At 48.7% G+C, this 17,918-nt stretch overlaps 1 protein-coding gene across 1 annotated transcript in view; it reads left to right on the top strand.

Moving 5' to 3' along the window:
• Window positions 1–17,918, top strand: part of USP48 (ubiquitin specific peptidase 48) — a 33,912-nt gene that overhangs the window by 13,323 nt on the left and 2,671 nt on the right. Inside the window, exons 11-24 of the mRNA XM_054291983.1 lie at window positions 810–959; window positions 3,292–3,492; window positions 4,738–4,852; window positions 4,981–5,111; window positions 6,397–6,468; window positions 9,227–9,351; window positions 9,493–9,615; window positions 11,467–11,528; window positions 11,989–12,099; window positions 12,970–13,088; window positions 13,753–13,859; window positions 15,659–15,763; window positions 16,190–16,345; window positions 17,048–17,173. Of these exons, the coding sequence (XP_054147958.1) occupies window positions 810–959; window positions 3,292–3,492; window positions 4,738–4,852; window positions 4,981–5,111; window positions 6,397–6,468; window positions 9,227–9,351; window positions 9,493–9,615; window positions 11,467–11,528; window positions 11,989–12,099; window positions 12,970–13,088; window positions 13,753–13,859; window positions 15,659–15,763; window positions 16,190–16,345; window positions 17,048–17,173 (1,703 nt within the window). The remainder of the gene's footprint in view (window positions 1–809; window positions 960–3,291; window positions 3,493–4,737; window positions 4,853–4,980; window positions 5,112–6,396; window positions 6,469–9,226; window positions 9,352–9,492; window positions 9,616–11,466; window positions 11,529–11,988; window positions 12,100–12,969; window positions 13,089–13,752; window positions 13,860–15,658; window positions 15,764–16,189; window positions 16,346–17,047; window positions 17,174–17,918) is intronic.

Genomic DNA, 17,918 nt, shown 5'->3' with positions numbered 1-17,918 from the left:
CAGGGAGTGAAGGGCAGCAGTCGAGCTCTGTGGTTGTGGGGAGGTTTCATGGAACTGTAAATTTGAGGCATTTTGCTTTGATGCTGTTAAAAAGCTGCTTTTCCGGGACAGTGGAGAGACGTAACTTTGGCTCTGATCTCAAGGAGGTCAAGCTGGTTAGTTTGTAATATTGGATATTCTCCCAAGGTGGATATTTTGGTCAAGAATTAACCTTTTTTGCAGCTATTTTAGCTCTTCAGAATAATTCTAAATAGGAAAAAGCCTCAGATAAGCAGAGCTTTCCTCACTGCTCCCTCACACCAGCCCTCTGAGGGAAGTGGTTTATCTTCTTTTTTCCTTGCTGAGGTTTGGTTTGTTTGGGGTTTTTCCATCAGTGGCAGCAAAAATCCCCATTCCCTTCACCTTTCTGTTGATCTGCCCTGGCTAATCTCCCATCTCCTGAGGGCTCTTTGCCCTTGGGTTTGCAGCTTGCTGGATCGCAGGTCGTGACAGGCTTTGGGTGTAGGCAGAGGGTGAAAATTTGTTTCCCTCTCAGAATGATGAGGAAGGACAGAGGAGCTGCACTTAACATTGCAACCAACCCCAAGTAAATTATTTTCTTGGGTGCAAAACTTTGCTTTTAATCACTTGCAACCTTCAGTATCAGAGAGGGCAACATCCACGTGCTTGGCTTGGGGAAAGACCTCGCCCAGCAAGGCTGCAGGAGGGAATTTTTATGTTTGTTGTCCCCAGATAACCCATGGTAATTAACATAGCTGGCATTTTCCCTTCAATTCCTGTTTTTCTTGGTTTTTTTTTTTCTTTCCCAGCTTTTCTGCAGGAGCTGGTAGAGCGGGATAACTGCAAGTTTGAGGAGTGGTGCAACGAAATGGCCGAGATGCGCAAACAGAGCGTGGCCAGAGGCAAGATCAAGCACGAGGAGGTGAAGGAGCTCTACCAAAGGTTACCCGCCGAAGCTGGTCTGTAAGACATTGTGGAGTATTGCTGTAGTAGAGCTGTTAAGCTTAGCAATGATTTGTGATTAACTCCCAACTCCTGTGGCCTTGCTGGGAGGCGTTCCCGCAGCCCTCTGCGAGGGGAGAGCTTCATGCATGCTTACATTTGTTTTCCTTTGCTTCTTTTCCTGCCTTAACCTATTTTTCTCCTTTCTTTGCTCATTCTCATGGCCTCTGGCATCGCTAATTCCCCTCCTGCTCCTTCCCCATCCGTCAGCCTCATGCTTTGTGACTCTTTTCTTCTGCCTGGTGAGCAGCTCAACTCGTTGGGATCATCGAGGCGGAATAACTGCCTGCTCCCAAATTGCCAGCTCACAGCAGGTTTGGGAGCTGGTGAGCCCGATTCATCAGCAGGTAACAGGCTGAGAGAATGCCTGACCTCCAGCAGAAAATTACTGGATCCATCCCTGCCAGTGCTTCCCTGCTCCATGTCTCAGTTTTGTAGGGAGACTGGGGTTAAGCTTTTTCTCCTTCTCCTTGTGTCTTGTTGCCTCAGCACACTGAGTTTTATTTCCCACTTTGTTTTTCTCACCCATCTCCCACAAAACTTGTTCTATCCATCCAGCCCTGAGAATTTGTCTTCACTATATACCTCTCCTAAGAACTGCAGAATAATTACAATTGAAGACTTAAAAGTGGATGTAATTGTGTGGCCTGTAAGAGAATTCACTGTTCAGCTTTTATTATTGGATGCTCAGAGTCCACCATGAGATTGGAGTAGCCCAAGAGCAAACTCCTGTTCCTATAAGCATCTGCCTCTCCAGTTTGGGAATGCAGGTGTCAGGAAGGTGTCACAGCTCCTTGTGAGCCCGAGCAGCACTCAGATGTCACTGTGAGATCAGAGTTGTGCTGGAGGGATGAACCTGCCCTGAGTCACCTGTGAAAAGGAGCAGCAGCACAGTTCCAGTGTGCTTTTCCTCAGCAGGAACAAAAGAGTTTGCTCTTGGCAGTTCTGATGTGACAGAGGAATAAATCTCAAAAAAATATGATTTTTACAAGTGCAGGTGAAGCTCTTCTGCCCCAATTTAGAGATGACAGGACCTGAAACTTTGCCCTGAGGCACCCTCTGCCTCTGCTGGCACGTCATGGGCACAGCACTTCCAGCACAGCTGGAGGCAGCGTCATTCCAGCACTGCTCCCGGTCCTATCTCTGTGGAGCTTGGGGCTGTCTCTGCAGCTGTGCAGACACGTTTTCTGCCAGCTTTGTGGAGCCTGCCCCAGAAAACCCTCCTTTCTGGGGGAGGCAGTTTCATCCCAAACTAGCAAACCGGTTCTGACAGCGATGCAATTCTCTGGAGGTCACGGCTGCGGCGGGCATTGCGTAAGATGAAAACACCGTGGATTGAGGCTGTGGAGGAAAAGAGGCTTCACAGAGCTCCAGTGCAAGCTGCAGACACAGTGTTTTCCTGCCTTCTGTATTTTCCTCTTGCTTCTCTGTTGCTCCCTCCTAGGAAATGTAAAGGATTTTTGCTCAGTTATAAATGTCACTGACGGTTGCATTTCCCCACGGTTTCAGAGCTGCCCTCGTGGCAGCACAGAATGGGTTTGAATTTTTCCTCATTTCTTCCCAAATTCCCAGTCATCCACTGAAGACTTGTGTAGTGATACTGTGCCTGAGCACTGAGATACAGGGGTTTCACCCCAACCTGCTCATCCAAGCACTGACCTGCTCCTGAACCTCGGCTTTGTATTTCTTTTTCATCAAACAAGGGCGAACCTGCTGCACTGCTTCAGCAAAAAACCTTAGCAAGTTTCCATTTGCACTGTAAATTTTAGAATTTTCTCACCTAAAATTTTAAGAGACACTGAAAATTTGTATGCTGAAAAGACAGGGGGAACACTGATTTCGTCTCTGTTGTTGTTGCCTTTAATTTTCAAATTACCCCAGTGAACTGTCTCTGTTGTAGAAAAAGCCTGTAATGTATGATCATGATTTAAATATTATATCAGTCCCTTGATGGATGATAGGGAAAACTTCCCCTTTCCTCGACTGCTCTCCAGTAATCCCCAAAAGGTTTGAAAGCACTCCCATTCCTCCTTGGAGCTGTTGCATATGGATTGCTGAATCCAAAATGATCTGCACATCTTAATCTCACGAAGCTCCTGTCTTCCAAGTCTGTGACATTGAGATCAGAATGGGGTGGGAGTAGCTGGATCAGACCTTTGAAAACTTGTACCTCAGAGATTTAATCCACAGTGATTGCCTGTTAATTTTTAAGAGTAATTATAAAATACCACCTGGTGTTGGAGCTGACATGTGTGGTCTTGTTTCTCTTTGTGTTTTCTCCCCTCCCAGGTTCTCCTTACGACTTCATCTCTCTGGAATGGCTGCAGAAGTGGCTGGATGAGTCCACTCCTCCCAAACCTATTGATAACACAGCCTGCTTGTGCTCCCATGGCAAACTCCATCCTGATAAGATATCCCTGATGAAGAGGATATCAGAATACGTGGCCGATTTCTTCTACAGGCGATACGGAGGAGGGCCCCGGCTCAACGGTAACATCCCCTCCCAGTCACCTCCTGCCTTGTGCTCTGGAGCCTTGTTCTGCTCCCAGCCCTGTTTTGAGCCATCCTTCATCATCCTAACTTTATTTCAGTGCATGGCTTTAGTGCTGCCTTATTTCCAGTGGATTTTTTTAATGCCACTTAATTCTGTTACCATTTCCCAAACCCATTTAGGGTGATGGCAGGGTCTGCTTTGGGCCTGGGCTGTTCCTGGAGGAATTGCTGTAGAGGAATGGGGCACTTGGCTTAGGAAACATAATACTTGGAAGGTTTGAAGGCTATTCTAGAAAATAAAACTTGCACATGCAACACTCCAAACTCTTGACAATTATTTTCTGAGCACCCACAGCTCCTGTGTGTGGGCTGGGTTTTACGAAATATTAGGCCAAAAATATCCCTTCCTGTCTGTCACCTCATCCAAGGAAGCACTTACCTGTTAGCCTGCTCCTGCATCTACCACCCATTCTGCATTTCAGGGTCAGCCCAGCCCCTCCAGGCTTTGGACATCCCCTCATCAAGCCCCAGATTTCATTCCTTTTAGGAAGTTGCTCAGTAACTCCCACTGAGACCAAATTAGCTCAGCTCCTACTGGGAGCTTGTAGGGAAGAAACTGCTTGTGACGCAGGCAGCCTTTGTGGGGAAAAAGAGGGCAAGGTTTATTAGTCAAGTGGAAGGATTGCCTGAAGGGTTGTGGGTTGAGTATGGCTGGCAGGGAGGGAGGGATGGATAAAAGGAGGGATGGATAAAAGGATGGATGGACACACTGCTTCACTTCTTCTCTTGCTCCAGGATGCAAATCTAAATCCACACCCAGCTAAAGGATTTCCACTCCCTTGGTCCTCCAGCCTTGCAGGAGGGTGAATTTTCTGGTTTGAGCTGTCAAAAGTGCCACAATGCAGGTGTTTGTTTGTTTTCCTGGCATTTCCTGCCTCCTGTGGCTGGGTGCTGGGCTGCCCTGGCTCCCTGTGAGTGCAGGAGCTGAGAGAGCAGATCTGTGAAGCAGTGGAACAGATCACAGCTCATTTGAAGTATTTTATGCTTCTTTAAGCTTCAAACGTGGCCTGATGGGGCTGTAACCCCCAGGATTTCCTCATTTACACATGAAATCACCCATCCTGAGGCAGGATAGTTGGTGCACACCTATCTGAGGGCCTTCAAACCAGCAGGAAACGACCTGTGCAATAAACCATGCAATTAATAATGTAAAAACCTGTTTTTCTTTTCCCTCCCACCCAGTCAAAGCACTTTGCAAGGACTGTGTGGTGGAAAGGTGTCGAATCCTAAGGCTGAAGAACCAGCTGAACGAGGACTACAAAACAGTCACCAACCTGCTGAAGATGACAGTCAAAGGGTATGGAACTCCCAAAGATGCTTTTTAGAAGTGTTTAAACAGCTTTTTCCTAAAAAATTCCCCTGTTTGGGCTCTGAAGAAGGGAGCTGTGGTTTTGGGGTGCCACACATTTGCTTGTCTCCCTGCAGGACCGATGGGTTTTGGGTTGGAAAAGCCTCCTTGAGGAGCTGGCGTCAGCTGGCTCTGGAGCAATTAAATGAGCAAGATGAAGATGCAGAGCACAGTAATGGAAAAATGAATGGAAATGCACAAAACAAAGGTATTTACTCCTGATTTCCTCCTAATTTCTGCTGCTGTAGAGAGCTACCAGCTCTGCCTTATCCCTGCTAACAAAAAACACGTCAGAGGTTTCTGTAGCTGTTTTGTTCCCCTTGTATGAGTAGGGAGGAAATGATAATAAATAAAAAAAAGGCCTTCATTTAAGGAGCTTTTTCTTTGCTAATCTTGAAAACTGCGGGGTGATCTTCATGCTGGAGAGGGAGATGAGGTGATAAGTGGTTTTACAAAGCTGTGTGAAATTACCACCCCAGACACATGATCTTTTTATCCACTTTTCTCTTGAATGAGAGAGCACGGGGAAGGAAGAAACGTGAAAATTACCTTGGGGAAGGGATGATGATGATGTTTATTGTGAAGGTTGAGGGATAAAACAGCACAGCTGATGCGGCAGCACTGGGAAAGCACAGCCTGGGATCAAAAATCATGAAGTGCACTCCATTCTGTGCCCATATCATGAGAGTAGATGGAGGTTTTATTTGCCTTCTGCTCTTTAAATGGTTGAAAATCGTATTTTCTTGAGCTCCTTTGAACTGGGTAAGAAGCTTGTTGGAATGGAAGTGGGAATGATGGCTCAGGGCATTGATCTTGGGCTGGAGGGCGCCTCAGCCCCCCTGTTAAGGAGCACTCATGGAGAAAAGGGCATTTCTGAGTTACCACTCATCCTTCCTCGGGGTGGCTTCGATTCACAACAGGTTGCAACTCCCAGTAGTGCATTTGAATTACTCACAAGCCAAGTTGCTCATTAGGCAGCTCGTTAGAGGCTCTTGCTGACACGTCATTGTCTCGATGATGCTCCATTCAGTGGCCAACGCTTGACTTTTAGAGACTGATGTAGGGCTTGTCAGCCCCCTGGCAGGCTCCCCCTCAGTTTGTCAGGCAGCATCTGGTTTAGATCAGGAATTTTGCCAGGAATTCTGCTCCTTTTGCTCTTACCTAGGCTCGTGTTTAGGTTAAACTCGGAGATGTCTGGGAGCAGGGAACCCCTGCGGTGTTCCAGCCCTAACAAATGCATCCTTTGTAATCTCACAAAGGCCTGGCTTGTGCTCCGTGCACTTCAAAGCCCTCCTACGTGACCTGGGGGCTGTAATCCCGCCTGCCCACAGGCCAAGACATGGGAGAATAACAAATTTCCTTCCAAATTTTCCCTTGAGTGAGGGGGTTTGCTGTGATTTGAAAGGCGACCGGGCTTCTTTCCCTGTAAGAATTTTTTCCTTGGGAGAGGAACTCTGTGCAATCCTCTTGTATTATTTTTTTTTTTTAATTAGATGAATCAAATGAAGAGAAGAGGGAGGAGGAAGAGGAGTTAAATTTTAATGAAGACATCGTTTGCCCACATGGTGAGTCTCTCCGGGGGATGGAGCTGAATATCCCCGTTGTTGCCCACTGCTGCCCACATTAACCTTGTAGCATTTGCTCCAACTCTGGGAGCTTGAGGAGTCACTGCCCAAGTGTGCTTAATTCTCATTTTCTTGGTGTTTCTTGCCTCAAAAGTTTTCCTTGCAGGCAGACTCTGTGAGGACTCAGCCAAGCAGAGCTGTCAGATGCTGAGTTCCCATCCTTGCATGGGCAGCACCAAATCTCTGCTGCAGCCATTTGGAAGCTCTAAAAGCAGTAAGAGAGGAAGAGGTGATGGAAATCAGTGCAGGTGGGAGCTGAGAGTATCTGTTTAACATCCTGGTTTACATTAAATCGGGAGCACTCACCCAGCCCCTGGGCCAGGACCACTCCTGGATATCGATTTCCCAACCTGCTGTGCTTTGGTGTTTGTTTACAGAAGGTTTTGACCTCCTATCAGTTGTTTTGAAAGTGATGCCTCATTAGCTGCATCCTTGGCTACCCTGTTGTTTTAATCTCACTTTATTCCCAGCCATAAAACCCAGTTTTACTTAAGCTCCTGTTTGCAGGCATCAGTTTGTGGGGAGGCTCCATCTTACCTTAAACTGAAGGAAAAATGGCATAAATTAGCCGCACATCTCCTGTCATCAGAGGTAGTCAAGAACCTGGAGTAAGGCTTGAGAAATCTCATTTTCAAGCAGAGTGTTTGAGCACTTTGTCACGATTTGAGCTGTTACTCAGTGCCTTGAACGCTGCATTTCCCTTTGCCTCGGGGCTGCTGCTGTTCAATAAAAGCATGGAGCGTGGGGATGGAACATTTAGGGAGCCAGACACGATAAAAAAATAGGCCAACAGGCCTTTGGAAAATGTATGGTGTTAAATTGCTGGTTGATCTGTGACTTGGGGTCATAGCAGAATAAATAATACTAAATAAGGGGGCTGCTGGCAGGGCAGGATTTGTTGTCTTGAGTTAACCTCTGATTACTCATGGAAAACAAGCTTTCCACCTTGAAAAACTCCCTCTGCAGTGGATCAGCAAATCTCTAGTCTTGTTCCTACGGCCTTAATTTTGTGGTGGAGGAGGTTCCTGCCTCCATGGAGGCTTTGGAAAAGGCTGTGCTGGATCTGGGAGGGCTGGCTGGCCTCCAGGAATGCCACCCGGGCGTTCCCTTCACAGCTCCCTCTGCATCCCTGCTGCAATGCCTCGCTCTCCAGTAGCTGCCTGATCCCAGGGAATTTTTTCCAGATACCAAGTTAAGCCTTCTTTGATGTCAGTGCCCAAAACATGTCCCTGTGGGATGGTGGGAGTGGGAAGCAGGGTCAGCAGTGGTTGAGTTCATCTTCCAGATGGCAAAACGCTTGTGCCCTGCAGACCCAGAGCTGATTTTTCCACCTCTTTCACTCACCATATTAATCTGTTTCCATTAATCATGTGGTGTCAAGGCACTTATTTGTACAAGCTCCTTTCTTTGCCCATCCTTGCTGGCTCTCGGCAGCATCCTGGGCCAGCCTCTGGAGCCATTTGGCCTCGTTGGATGAAGCTCAAGTGGCCAAGTGCTGCACTGAGGCCTGACCTTTGTTTATTAGAGGAAAAGCAGGAGGGGAGCATTGCTATTTTCTCCTCCTCAGGGCTGGCCAAATTCCAGGCTCGGCTGGAGGGAGTCGTGGGCCTGAGGAGCTGCTTGTCATGTTAAAGAGCTGCCTGAGGGTGGGGAGGAAGGAGTTCCTCTCCTGTCTCTGCAGCTCTCCAGGCTATAGAAAAGCAGATAATAAAGGATTGTGCCCTTTGGACAGCACAGTTGCTGTTTTCCTTCCCTCTTCACTGATATTCCCAAATGCTCTTCGCATCCCCAGTGTCGCAACTGCTGCTCCCCGTGTTCCTCCCTGCACACAGAGACTTCCCAGCTGCTGTCTCCAAGGGAGATGAGCTTGTGTTTTTTCCCCTTGGCCATCAGCAGCCCTGTGAGTGGGCAGCTGGTCAGATCCCAGAGCCTTCTCCAGTTTTTCCAAGCCTTGTTTATCCGGCCAGCACGTGTCGTCCTTGTGCACGTGGTGTCCCGGTGCCCGAGTGTGCCTCCTGCTCCCACCCCTGAGACTGCAGGCACAAATGACTCCTGGAAATCCTCCTTGGGCTCTTGGAGCTGCCTGAGCAACAGGAAAGATAATCCTGATATCAGGATGGATAAATAAGTGTTCTGTGGGGGGTAGCTGGTAAATCTTGCTTGGTATCTTCACATCCGTTTATTCCCCAGAGCAGAATTAGGGTGCAAAATCTTCCCTTTTTGGGAATGTGCTTGGATAGGGCACATGGAACTGTGTTGGGATTCTGCAGTAGGAGTTTGGGGTTTTCAAGGATGTGGAAGGCACCTGGTTTCATGGGACACAGCATTGTTTTCCTGGGGCTCAGCAATGGTGTCACCATGAGGATGTAGCTGTGGATAGCAGAAAACACTAACCCTGTGCCCTCTGGCTGTTCCCCACATCCCTCCTTGTGTTTGATCAGCTGCTTAGGCCATGGTCTTGGACATCTAGAGAGCATTTTTATAAATTAAAGTCATGTTATTATTATTATTATTATTATTATTATTATTCTCTGTCTAAAGGAAGCAAGGAAGGAGTTGAAGGTGACTTTAGTGGTTTTTGCTGACGTGGTGTGGATTTCTTCCCCACATTTGTTTTTTGTAATCTCTTCAATCAAGGGCTGCAAAACATCCCTGAGCATGTTGTGATCAAAGCTTTTCCTTGATTCTCTCCCTGCAGGTGACCTGTGCATCTCTGAGAATGAACGGAGGGTGGTTTCCAAGGAAGCCTGGGAGAAACTCAAGCAATATTTTCCAAAAGCCCCTGAATTCCCAAACAACAAAGAGTGCTGTTCCCAGTGCAAGGTATTTGCCAAATACTCCCCTTTTGTTGACTGTAAATACTGCTTGTATTTCTGGTTTTCCTTTTTAACACAACCCTGAGCCATGGAGGAGGATAAAGTCACCTTTAGTGGGAGCTGGGGTGTAATTCACTGTTTCCTGCAGATTTTGGAGCGTGAAGGGGAGGAAAATGAAGCTCTGCATAAGATGATGGCCAGTGAGCAGAAGACTTCTCTGCAGAACCTGTTCCATGATAAATGCAGGCCTTGCCTGGGCAGCTGGCCTCAGGTAGGGATCATGAGGGGGATCAGGGGATGCAGACAAGCTTGGGAGAGGTTTTTGTTGGCTTTAATCTCTCTCCTGCCCAGAGAAACTGTGGCTGCCCCATCCCTGGAAGTGCCCAGGGCCAGGTTGGATGGGCTTGGAGCACCTGGGATGCTGGAAGGAGATCCCAAACCAGGAGATCCCAAACCAGGAGATCCCAAACCATTCCATAACCGTTCACTCAGTGCGTGCCAGCAGAGCTTTCCTGTGTGCTGTGCTGAGGTGTGACTTGCCTGGATTTGCTGTGCTGGCACAAAGCCCTGCAGAGCCAGGGGAATGAGGAGCTGTGGCTGGCCCACAGTCAGGGAGATATCAGTGACATGTTGTATCCATCCCTGGAAGGAGGAAACAGCCCAGCCACTCCCCACAGCTCTCCATCAGCCTTCCTGTGCAGGAGGATGCTGGAACACACCTGAACTTCACCCCACCACCACCTTTTGCTGCTGCTTGGGCAAAATTCAGGTGTGCTCCAGCATCATCCTGTGTCCCAGAAGCTCAGGGAGCTTCCCAAAATGCTGAAGCCCTCCAAGGAGCAGCAATGGCTGTGCAAACCCTCTCCTAGCAGCTTCTCCAGGAATTTTTGGGGGTTTGAGGTGCCCAGAATGAGCTGTTGGCTCCAGTCCTTGGCTCCTGGGAGTGGTGCTGATTAATGGCTGACTCTAAAACCCTGCCAAGGTGCATTGGCAGGTGTCTGCCTCCATCCCTCACTGCTCCAGCTGGGAATAAAAACTGAGGCAACACAGATCCATGGCTCGGAACCAAGGAGACCCAAAATGGTTTAAAAGGAGTTTTCCTTTCATGCTGAGCTCCAGAGCTCCAGGTCCTGCCAGTGTAGGTGGTTAAGGTTGTGTGTGATTGGATTTGCTTTTGGAGCTAGAGAAAGTTCCCTCAGATTTAGAAGGGTCTCCACCATCAGGGTTAGATCCTCCTTTCCCTTTTTATCTTCCTTTCCCTTTTTATTCTCTTTTCCCTTTTAATTTCCCAAGGCAGCCTCATAGAAGAGAGCTGGGGATTTTCCCCTCAAGCCTTTGGAGTTCTCCTGATCCAAAGAAGTTGAGGTTTAGGGGGGGAAACCAGCAGAAATCAGAGATGAAGGGAAATTAAAAAGTGTGTATATATATATATATATATATATATAGATATATATAGATATGTTTGTGTGTATATATATTCCTTGGGTGTGCTGAGTTTTCCTGAAGAAAGACGGAGCAAGCCCTTAAATCTGCCTTTGGAAAAGGGGTGAGGATAAATTAGAGCATGGAAGTAATTTTGTCACCCAGCTCTTGAGGGCTGGGTGCTTTCTTGTCCAGGAGCAAACAATTTAAAGGAAGATTGGGACAAAACCCCACAGATTACCCCAAAAACGCTGTCTCATTTGGTGCACAGCTGTGGTTTTGCACCCCTGCTGCTACCAAAAGGAAAAGCTTGTGAATTTTGATGTTGGAAGCAATTGAGGGATGTTGGGGTGGTCTCACCCCGTGGGAGTGAGGGGTTCACCAGCTCTGAACACTGAGCCCCCAGCAAGAGGAACCGCACTGGGGAGTCCTGGCTGCTCCAGGGAAATGCCCTTTCCCACTGGGAATTAAAAGTAATTGGATCAAAAGCTCAAGTAACTTCATAATAAACACAAGATTAGCAATGGCAGTGCTTAGTACCTGATCCCAAATTATTTTGCTTGGCTTTCTCAGCCCACTTGGATGGAGTTGTCATGGTAAAGCAGCACCGAGGTCTCGAAGGGAGCGAGCGCTGCTGAAAAACCCCACAGTCATTTTTGGGTTCATTAAAAAGATCCTTTTCCCTCCTCTTTTCCCCCAGGAGACGGATGAGCTGTATATTGTTTCGCAGTTCTTTGTAGAAGAATGGAGGAAATTTGTCAGGTAACTTGGCTGGAGGGTTTTGGTGCTTTTTATCTCTCATTTTGGGGGCTGTAGATGTTTTGCTTCTGACTGGCAGCACAGTGAGCTGATGGAAAGAGTGAAGCTGGTTTTTGCAGGACTTGTATCAATTGTAATGCAGTGTAAGACGCTGAATTTCCTTGTTTGCTGTGTGTTAACCAGATGGTCAGATAAGCTGGTAACCTGATTAGTTTTTTCATCTGTCTGGAGCTGTATCCCAGAGGTCACCGCTGGGGCTGGAGATGGAAATCTCTGCTGGTCAGAGTCATTCTGCACCACAGAGGAACGCAGATCCGATTTCCTCATCACTCATAGCTACTATTCCTTGTTGGAATGCCTTGTGTGAATACTCACCTGTGTTTTCTTCCTGTTTTCCTGAAGAACTGTGGGGGTTTTGGTGGGATAACCTGATCCAGCTTTCCAAACCTGTTCCCTTTTGCAGGAGGCCGACGCGCTGCAGCCCCGTGTCCTCCATAGCAAACAGTGTCCTGCTCTGTCCCCACGGGGGGCTCATGTTCACCTTTGCTTCCATGACCAAAGAAGACTCCAAACAGTGAGTTCCTTCCCTTCACACGCTCTCCTTTTGGATAGGAATGAGCTCTTCCCCTCAGTGCTGCTGAGACAATGAACTTGGAGATGATTCTCAGGATCCCCTGAAGCTGTGAATTTTGCTTTTACTGATCTTAAGTGTCAGGATCAGCTCTAGAACTGGTTTTCCAAGTAGCCAAGCCAAAGCCCCTGCTTAGGGCTCTTAAGAAGGGAGACAAGGGTGGGCAAGCTCAGATGAAAACAATCTCTGCACCTTTGGAGTGTGGGGTGGGTTTTTTTGACCTTTCCTTGAGCCTCAGGAGAACATTCCCAAAGGAATGCTCCTGCTGCTGAGCCACAGCAGGATGAGGAGTAATCCTTTCCCTCAAAATGAACACCAAGGCTTTCTCAGAGCCACCCCAGCCTTCCTGCAAGGCAAGACTTGTCCAAGGATGCAGGGTCAGGAAAACAGAGCTTCCTTCAGCTTGGTTTGTTCCTGACAATAACCACTCTAGATTTGGCCAGGATGCAGAAACATTCTGCTTCCTTACAATTTGCTTTCCGTGAGCCTTTCCCCCCTGGAGTGCTGGCTGCAGGGCTGGACTTCATGCTCCACAGCTTTGCTTCTGCAGTGATGCAGCACTAAAAGTAGGAAATCTTCCACTCCTTTCCTCCTCCATCCCTCCCTCTGGCACGACAGGAGCACAGCAGTGTCACTAATCACAGGCTGCTGTTATCTGGCTGTGCAGCCCTCCCGTGGAGTAGAGTTTTGGGCGGATTTTGCAGTTTTTCTTTCATTGACAGATCAACAAACCAAAAGAGGGGAGGGATTTTTTGTGAGTTTAGGGCTTGGCTTTTCCAATGTCATAAAGCACCTGCCTGTTCCTTTGCACAGTATAGCTCTGATATGGCCCAGTGAGTGGGAGAGGATCCAAAAGCTCTTTGTCGTGGATCACGTCATCAAAATCACCCGGAGCCAGACAGCCGAGGGCGCCCGCTACGCCTCCGAGCCCCGTGAGTGACCCCTGGCAAGGGCTCCCAGGGCTGGAAACTTCTGTCCCAGGGGGGCACTGGGAAGCACAGGGCTGGGCAGGGTCCCCCCTGCAATGCTGTGAACAGTTGTGGAGCTTTAAGCACAGGAAGGATGTGGAGCCACTGGAGCAAGTCCAGAGGAACCCATGGAGATGCTCCAAAGGCTGGAGCCTCCCTGCTCTGGAGCCAGGCTGAGAGAGCTGGGGGTCCTCAGTGTGGAGAAGAGAAGGCTCCAGAGAGACCTCAGAGCCCTTTCCAGGGCATAAAGAGGCTCCAGGAGAGCTGCAGAGGGATGTGGGATGACGGCCTGGAGGGAGAGGACACAGGAGATGGCTTCCCACTGCCAGAGAATGGGGTTAGATGGGGTATTGCAGAGAAATTCTTGGCTGTGAGGGTGGGCAGGCCCTGGCACAGGGTGCCCAGAGCAGCTGTGGCTGCCCCTGCATCCCTGGAAGTGTTCAAGGCCTGGAGCAATCTGGGCTGGTGGAAGGTGTCCCTGCCCCTGGCAGGGGGTGAAGGAGATCCTAAAAGTCTCTCCCAGCCCAACCACTCTGGGATTTGATGTGGTCACTCTCAGTTAGCACTGAGGGCTCTGAGGAGCTGCAGCAGTGAGATGTTGTCTGTTTTCTCCTTGGTGTTTGCCCAGAGCTGTGCCCCGAGTGCCGGGAGGGGCTCCTGTGCCAGCAGCAGCGGGACCTGCGTGAGTACACCCAGGCCACCATCTACATCCACAAAGTGGTGGACAACAAAAAGGTAGGGAGGGATTGTCCCCCATCCCTGCTCAGCCAGGCTCCAGGAATGTCCCCAGGTGGCTGGCACAGCTCCTGTGTCCCCAGGGCTGCTGGGGATGCTGCTGCTCTGTGGTGGTGGTGAGGGCAGAAATCCTCAGCTCTGCAGCTCCAGGCAGCTTTGGCAAAACCAGCAAATTGGGACATTGTGACTCTGAAAATTCCATCTCCTCGAGGCTGCCTCTTGCCAAACCAAATCCTTTGTGTTTTCAGGGATGCTCCCAGCTGTTTTCTCTGTCTTAGCTGTGTCCCCAGGCTGTACCTGTTCTCCTCCCCCTCCAATATTTGTCATTTCCTTTCTTCTTGCTCAAGTGACATTTTAATTCCTGGATAGAAATGAGCTCTTCCCCTCAGTGCTGCTGAGACAATGAACTTGGAGATGATTCTCAGGATCCCCTGAAGCTGTAAATTTTGCTTTTACTGATCTTAAGTGTCAGGATCAACTCTAGAACTGGTTTTCCAAGTAGCCAAAGCTGGTTCTGTTAAACCCCTCTGCTTAGGGTTCTTAAGAAGGGAGCCAAGGGTGGGCAAGCTCAGATGAAAGCAATCTTTTTTACCTTTTCCTTGATTTCCCCCTCGCTGGCAGTTCCAGGGAAGCACAGGGAGCTGGGGGCTGGATGAGCTCCTGCCTTGGATGTGAGATGAGGATCACGCAGCACCGTCTGGAGCCCTCAGCCTTGGGCTTTCAGCCTCAATCCCCAGCCTGAATCCTCTTGGCTCTGCTGCACGAGAGGGTTGGGTGTTGTATTTTTCTGGCACTGGACAGGGCTGTGCTCACACGTGGGGCTGGCAGAAAAACAGGCAGCTATTCTTTATGGAGCAGCTGGAGCTGGAGAGAGGGGGTGAGAACGTGCCCACGAGATCCCCCAGTAACAGGGCAGCCTCAGCAGGATGGGAAGCAGCAGGAATGCTGGCCAGCATCACTCTCAGCAGCACTGGGAGCCACTGTGCCCTTCCTGCTGGCTTTGCAAAATCAGGGAGTGTTTCCCAGCCCCTCACCCCTTTTCCTCCCTCCTCTGCACCACCTGGTTCTTCCTTGGGGTGAATGGTGCTGCAGAGGGAAGCCTCATCCAGATCAAATCGTTGTAGGGTGGCACTGCTGGAATTCAGAGGGCTCTGGGGAATGTTTGGAACTGGAATTGAGTAGTTAATTGCAAATACATTGATGGAGAAGAAAGCTCTTGGCATCCACATCTCCTGAGCTCCTGCAAAGCCCAGTTCCAGCTACAGCATAGCTGGGAATTTACATCCAGGCAAATCTGTGCCTGGAGTGACTTTCACTGACCTGAACAACCTTTTTATTTTTGTATTTGTGTAAATTATTTAGATTTCATTTACTTACAACCTCCAGCCCCATAAGTAATGGTGCTGTGTGTCCCTGCCAGGCTGCTGCAGGAGCAGATAAATGTCTTAATTCACAGAAAATACTTTCTCCATGCTGAGGCTTTTGTAATACACTTGGATCAGGCAGCTGATGGGAAAGGAATCAGTCAGGGGCTCGGGAGACTTTGCTTTGCCTGGAAAGGAGGGCAGGAAGCACCTGCAATTCCACAGAGGGGGATTCCTGAGCTGAATCCCACTGAGCTTCCACACAGCTGGGGAGGGTGGAGGAGCCTCTGCAGAGCTCTTGGAGCAGCTCCCAGGGTTGTTCTGGGCTCTCTGGATGGAGGTGGCACCCAGAGGTGTCCAGGAGCTGTTTGCAGGGTGGGACAGGCCATGTGGATGCTGTTGGTTGCTGTTGGAGAATGATTTTTGTGACTCCAGGTAATGAAGGACGCGGCTCCAGAGCTGAACGTGAGCAGCTCGGAAGCTGAAGAGGAAAGGGAGGAAAACAAGCCAGAGGGGGAGCAAGATCCTGATTTTAACCAGGTAGAGATGAAAAATCCCATCAGGTTCCTTGATTTTTGCATCATCCTCTTGAGTCAGCGTGATGGGATCACCACCCTCCTCCTCTGCATCTCATTGGCAGTGAAAAAGCGTCTTTAAAAATGTCTTAAATTGCCATTTGAGTGGTCAAACCACAGCAGTGCTGGGTTTGGAGAGATGAAATGTGGATAGGGATTCATGTGCATGTGGAAATCTGCCCCACAATGGCATTAGGACTAGGAGCTGAGGTTTGAAAGCAAATCCTTTGGTCATCTCCACACTTGCATGCTTCAATTGGCTTCCAAGGGGTTTTCCATCGCTTCTGCCTTCCCTTGCAGGAACAATTACCCCAAAACTCTCTCTGGGATCTGGGAAGGTTCTGTTGATCCCCAAACACCTCAATCTCCTCATTTTTTGCCTCATCTCCAGACCAATGGTGGCACAAAACGCCAGAAGCTGTCCCACCAGAGCTACATCACCTACCAAAAACAGGGCATCAGGAGAAGCACGCGGCACCGCAAGGTGCGGGGCGAGAAAGCGCTGCTCGTGTCAGCCAGCCAGACCCTGAAAGAGCTGAAAATCCAGGTGAGGCCAGCCCTCAGGGAGGCAAAAACACACAGTGAGGAGTGTGGGGGAGCAGGGAAGGGTCTGACTGCCCCAGGAGCTGGGCATGGCTCGGGTTTTGGTTGGTAATTGCTGCCCCGAGATGTGCAGGATGTCTCTGAAGAACAAGTCTGGTCTCTTCACTTTTCTGTCTTGAGGTTGTTTGTTAATTCTCATCTATAAAATTTTCTTTGTGCTCAGCAGGGCAGCCACAGGCACTCTTTGTGTTGTCCTTTTATACTACAAACTACCTATAACATATTTACACTTAATTCCCAATACCCATCACCTGTGTTAGACAGTGCACTTCTACTCTAAACCAATCCCAAAGTGCCACCATCACTGCAGAAAATGGAGAGCAAGAAGAAGAAAGGCTGGACACGCCCTGATTTCTCCATCTTAACCATAACCTCCATACCAAAAATCCTAAAATCTACATTTTCAGCCTGTGATAAATTTATTATTACACCATTCAAACCTGTGTGACTTTCATGTCCTCATACAAAGCTGGTAACTTGCTCCAGGGGTTAAAATCAAATTCCCAGGTGTTGTGGGCAGCATGCCAGGGTCTCTGAGCCCCTCAACGGGGTCCTTGGAAACTCTGGACACCCAGAGGGATGCACTGAGTCCTGACAGGGGTGGGAGGCGCAGCAGCTCCAGGGTGAGGTGTCCCTGTGTCCCCAGATCATGCACGCCTTCTCCGTGGCCCCCTTCGACCAGAACCTGTCCCTGGATGGGAAGATCCTGAGTGATGACACGGCCACGCTGGGCAGCCTGGGAGTCATCCCCGAGTCTGTCATCCTGCTCAAGGTACCACAGGGGTGTGGAAATGGGGACAAGGGAGCCAGCTCCTTGGAGGAGGAGGAGAATCCTTAAATTTTTTTGTCCTACGGGAGGAAAATCATTATTGGTTTTTGTTTTGGAAAAGAAAAATCCTTATTTTGTTTCAGAGGAGAAATATCCTTGAGTGTTTGAGGGGTTTTTTTGTTATGAAGGAGGAAATCCTTAATTTTTTTAGTTTTAGGGAAGGAAAATACTTAAATTGTTTTTTGGAACAATAAGGAAAATCCCTATTGTTTTTTGTTTTGGAGAAGAAAAATCGTTATTTTGTTTCAGAGGAGGAATATCCTTTCAGAGCAGGAATATCCTTGTTTGAGGGGTTTTTTTGGTTTGCTTTTTTGTTCTGGAGGAGGAAGATCCTTTTTTTTTTTTGTTTTGGAAGAGGAATATCCTTTTGTTTTGGAGGAGGAAAAGCCTTAATTTTTTGTGTTAGGGGAGGAAAATCCTCATTATTCTTGTTTTGGAGGAGGAGTATCCTTAATTGTATTTGTTTTGAAGGAGGTAAATCCTTTTTATCTTTGTTTTGGAGGAGAAAACCCTCCTTCTTTTATTTCCAAGAGTACTTTGTAGCTGATACATCTGCTAAGCCCAAAACACAACTGAGTTGGGCAGTGAGTCCTTGCATGGAGCTCCCAGTGTTTGGGCAGCAGAGCTGTTCCCTGCTCCTGGCCTGAGCAGGGCTGTGATCCCCTGGAGCCCTGTGCTGGTTCATTCC

This window comes from Melozone crissalis, unplaced genomic scaffold (genome assembly GCF_028551555.1).
Source record: "Melozone crissalis strain CALT ecotype California unplaced genomic scaffold, PUWL_Pcris_2 ptg000107l_1, whole genome shotgun sequence".
NCBI lineage: Eukaryota > Metazoa > Chordata > Aves > Passeriformes > Passerellidae > Melozone > Melozone crissalis.
This window is presented reverse-complemented; position numbering and strand designations above follow the sequence as displayed.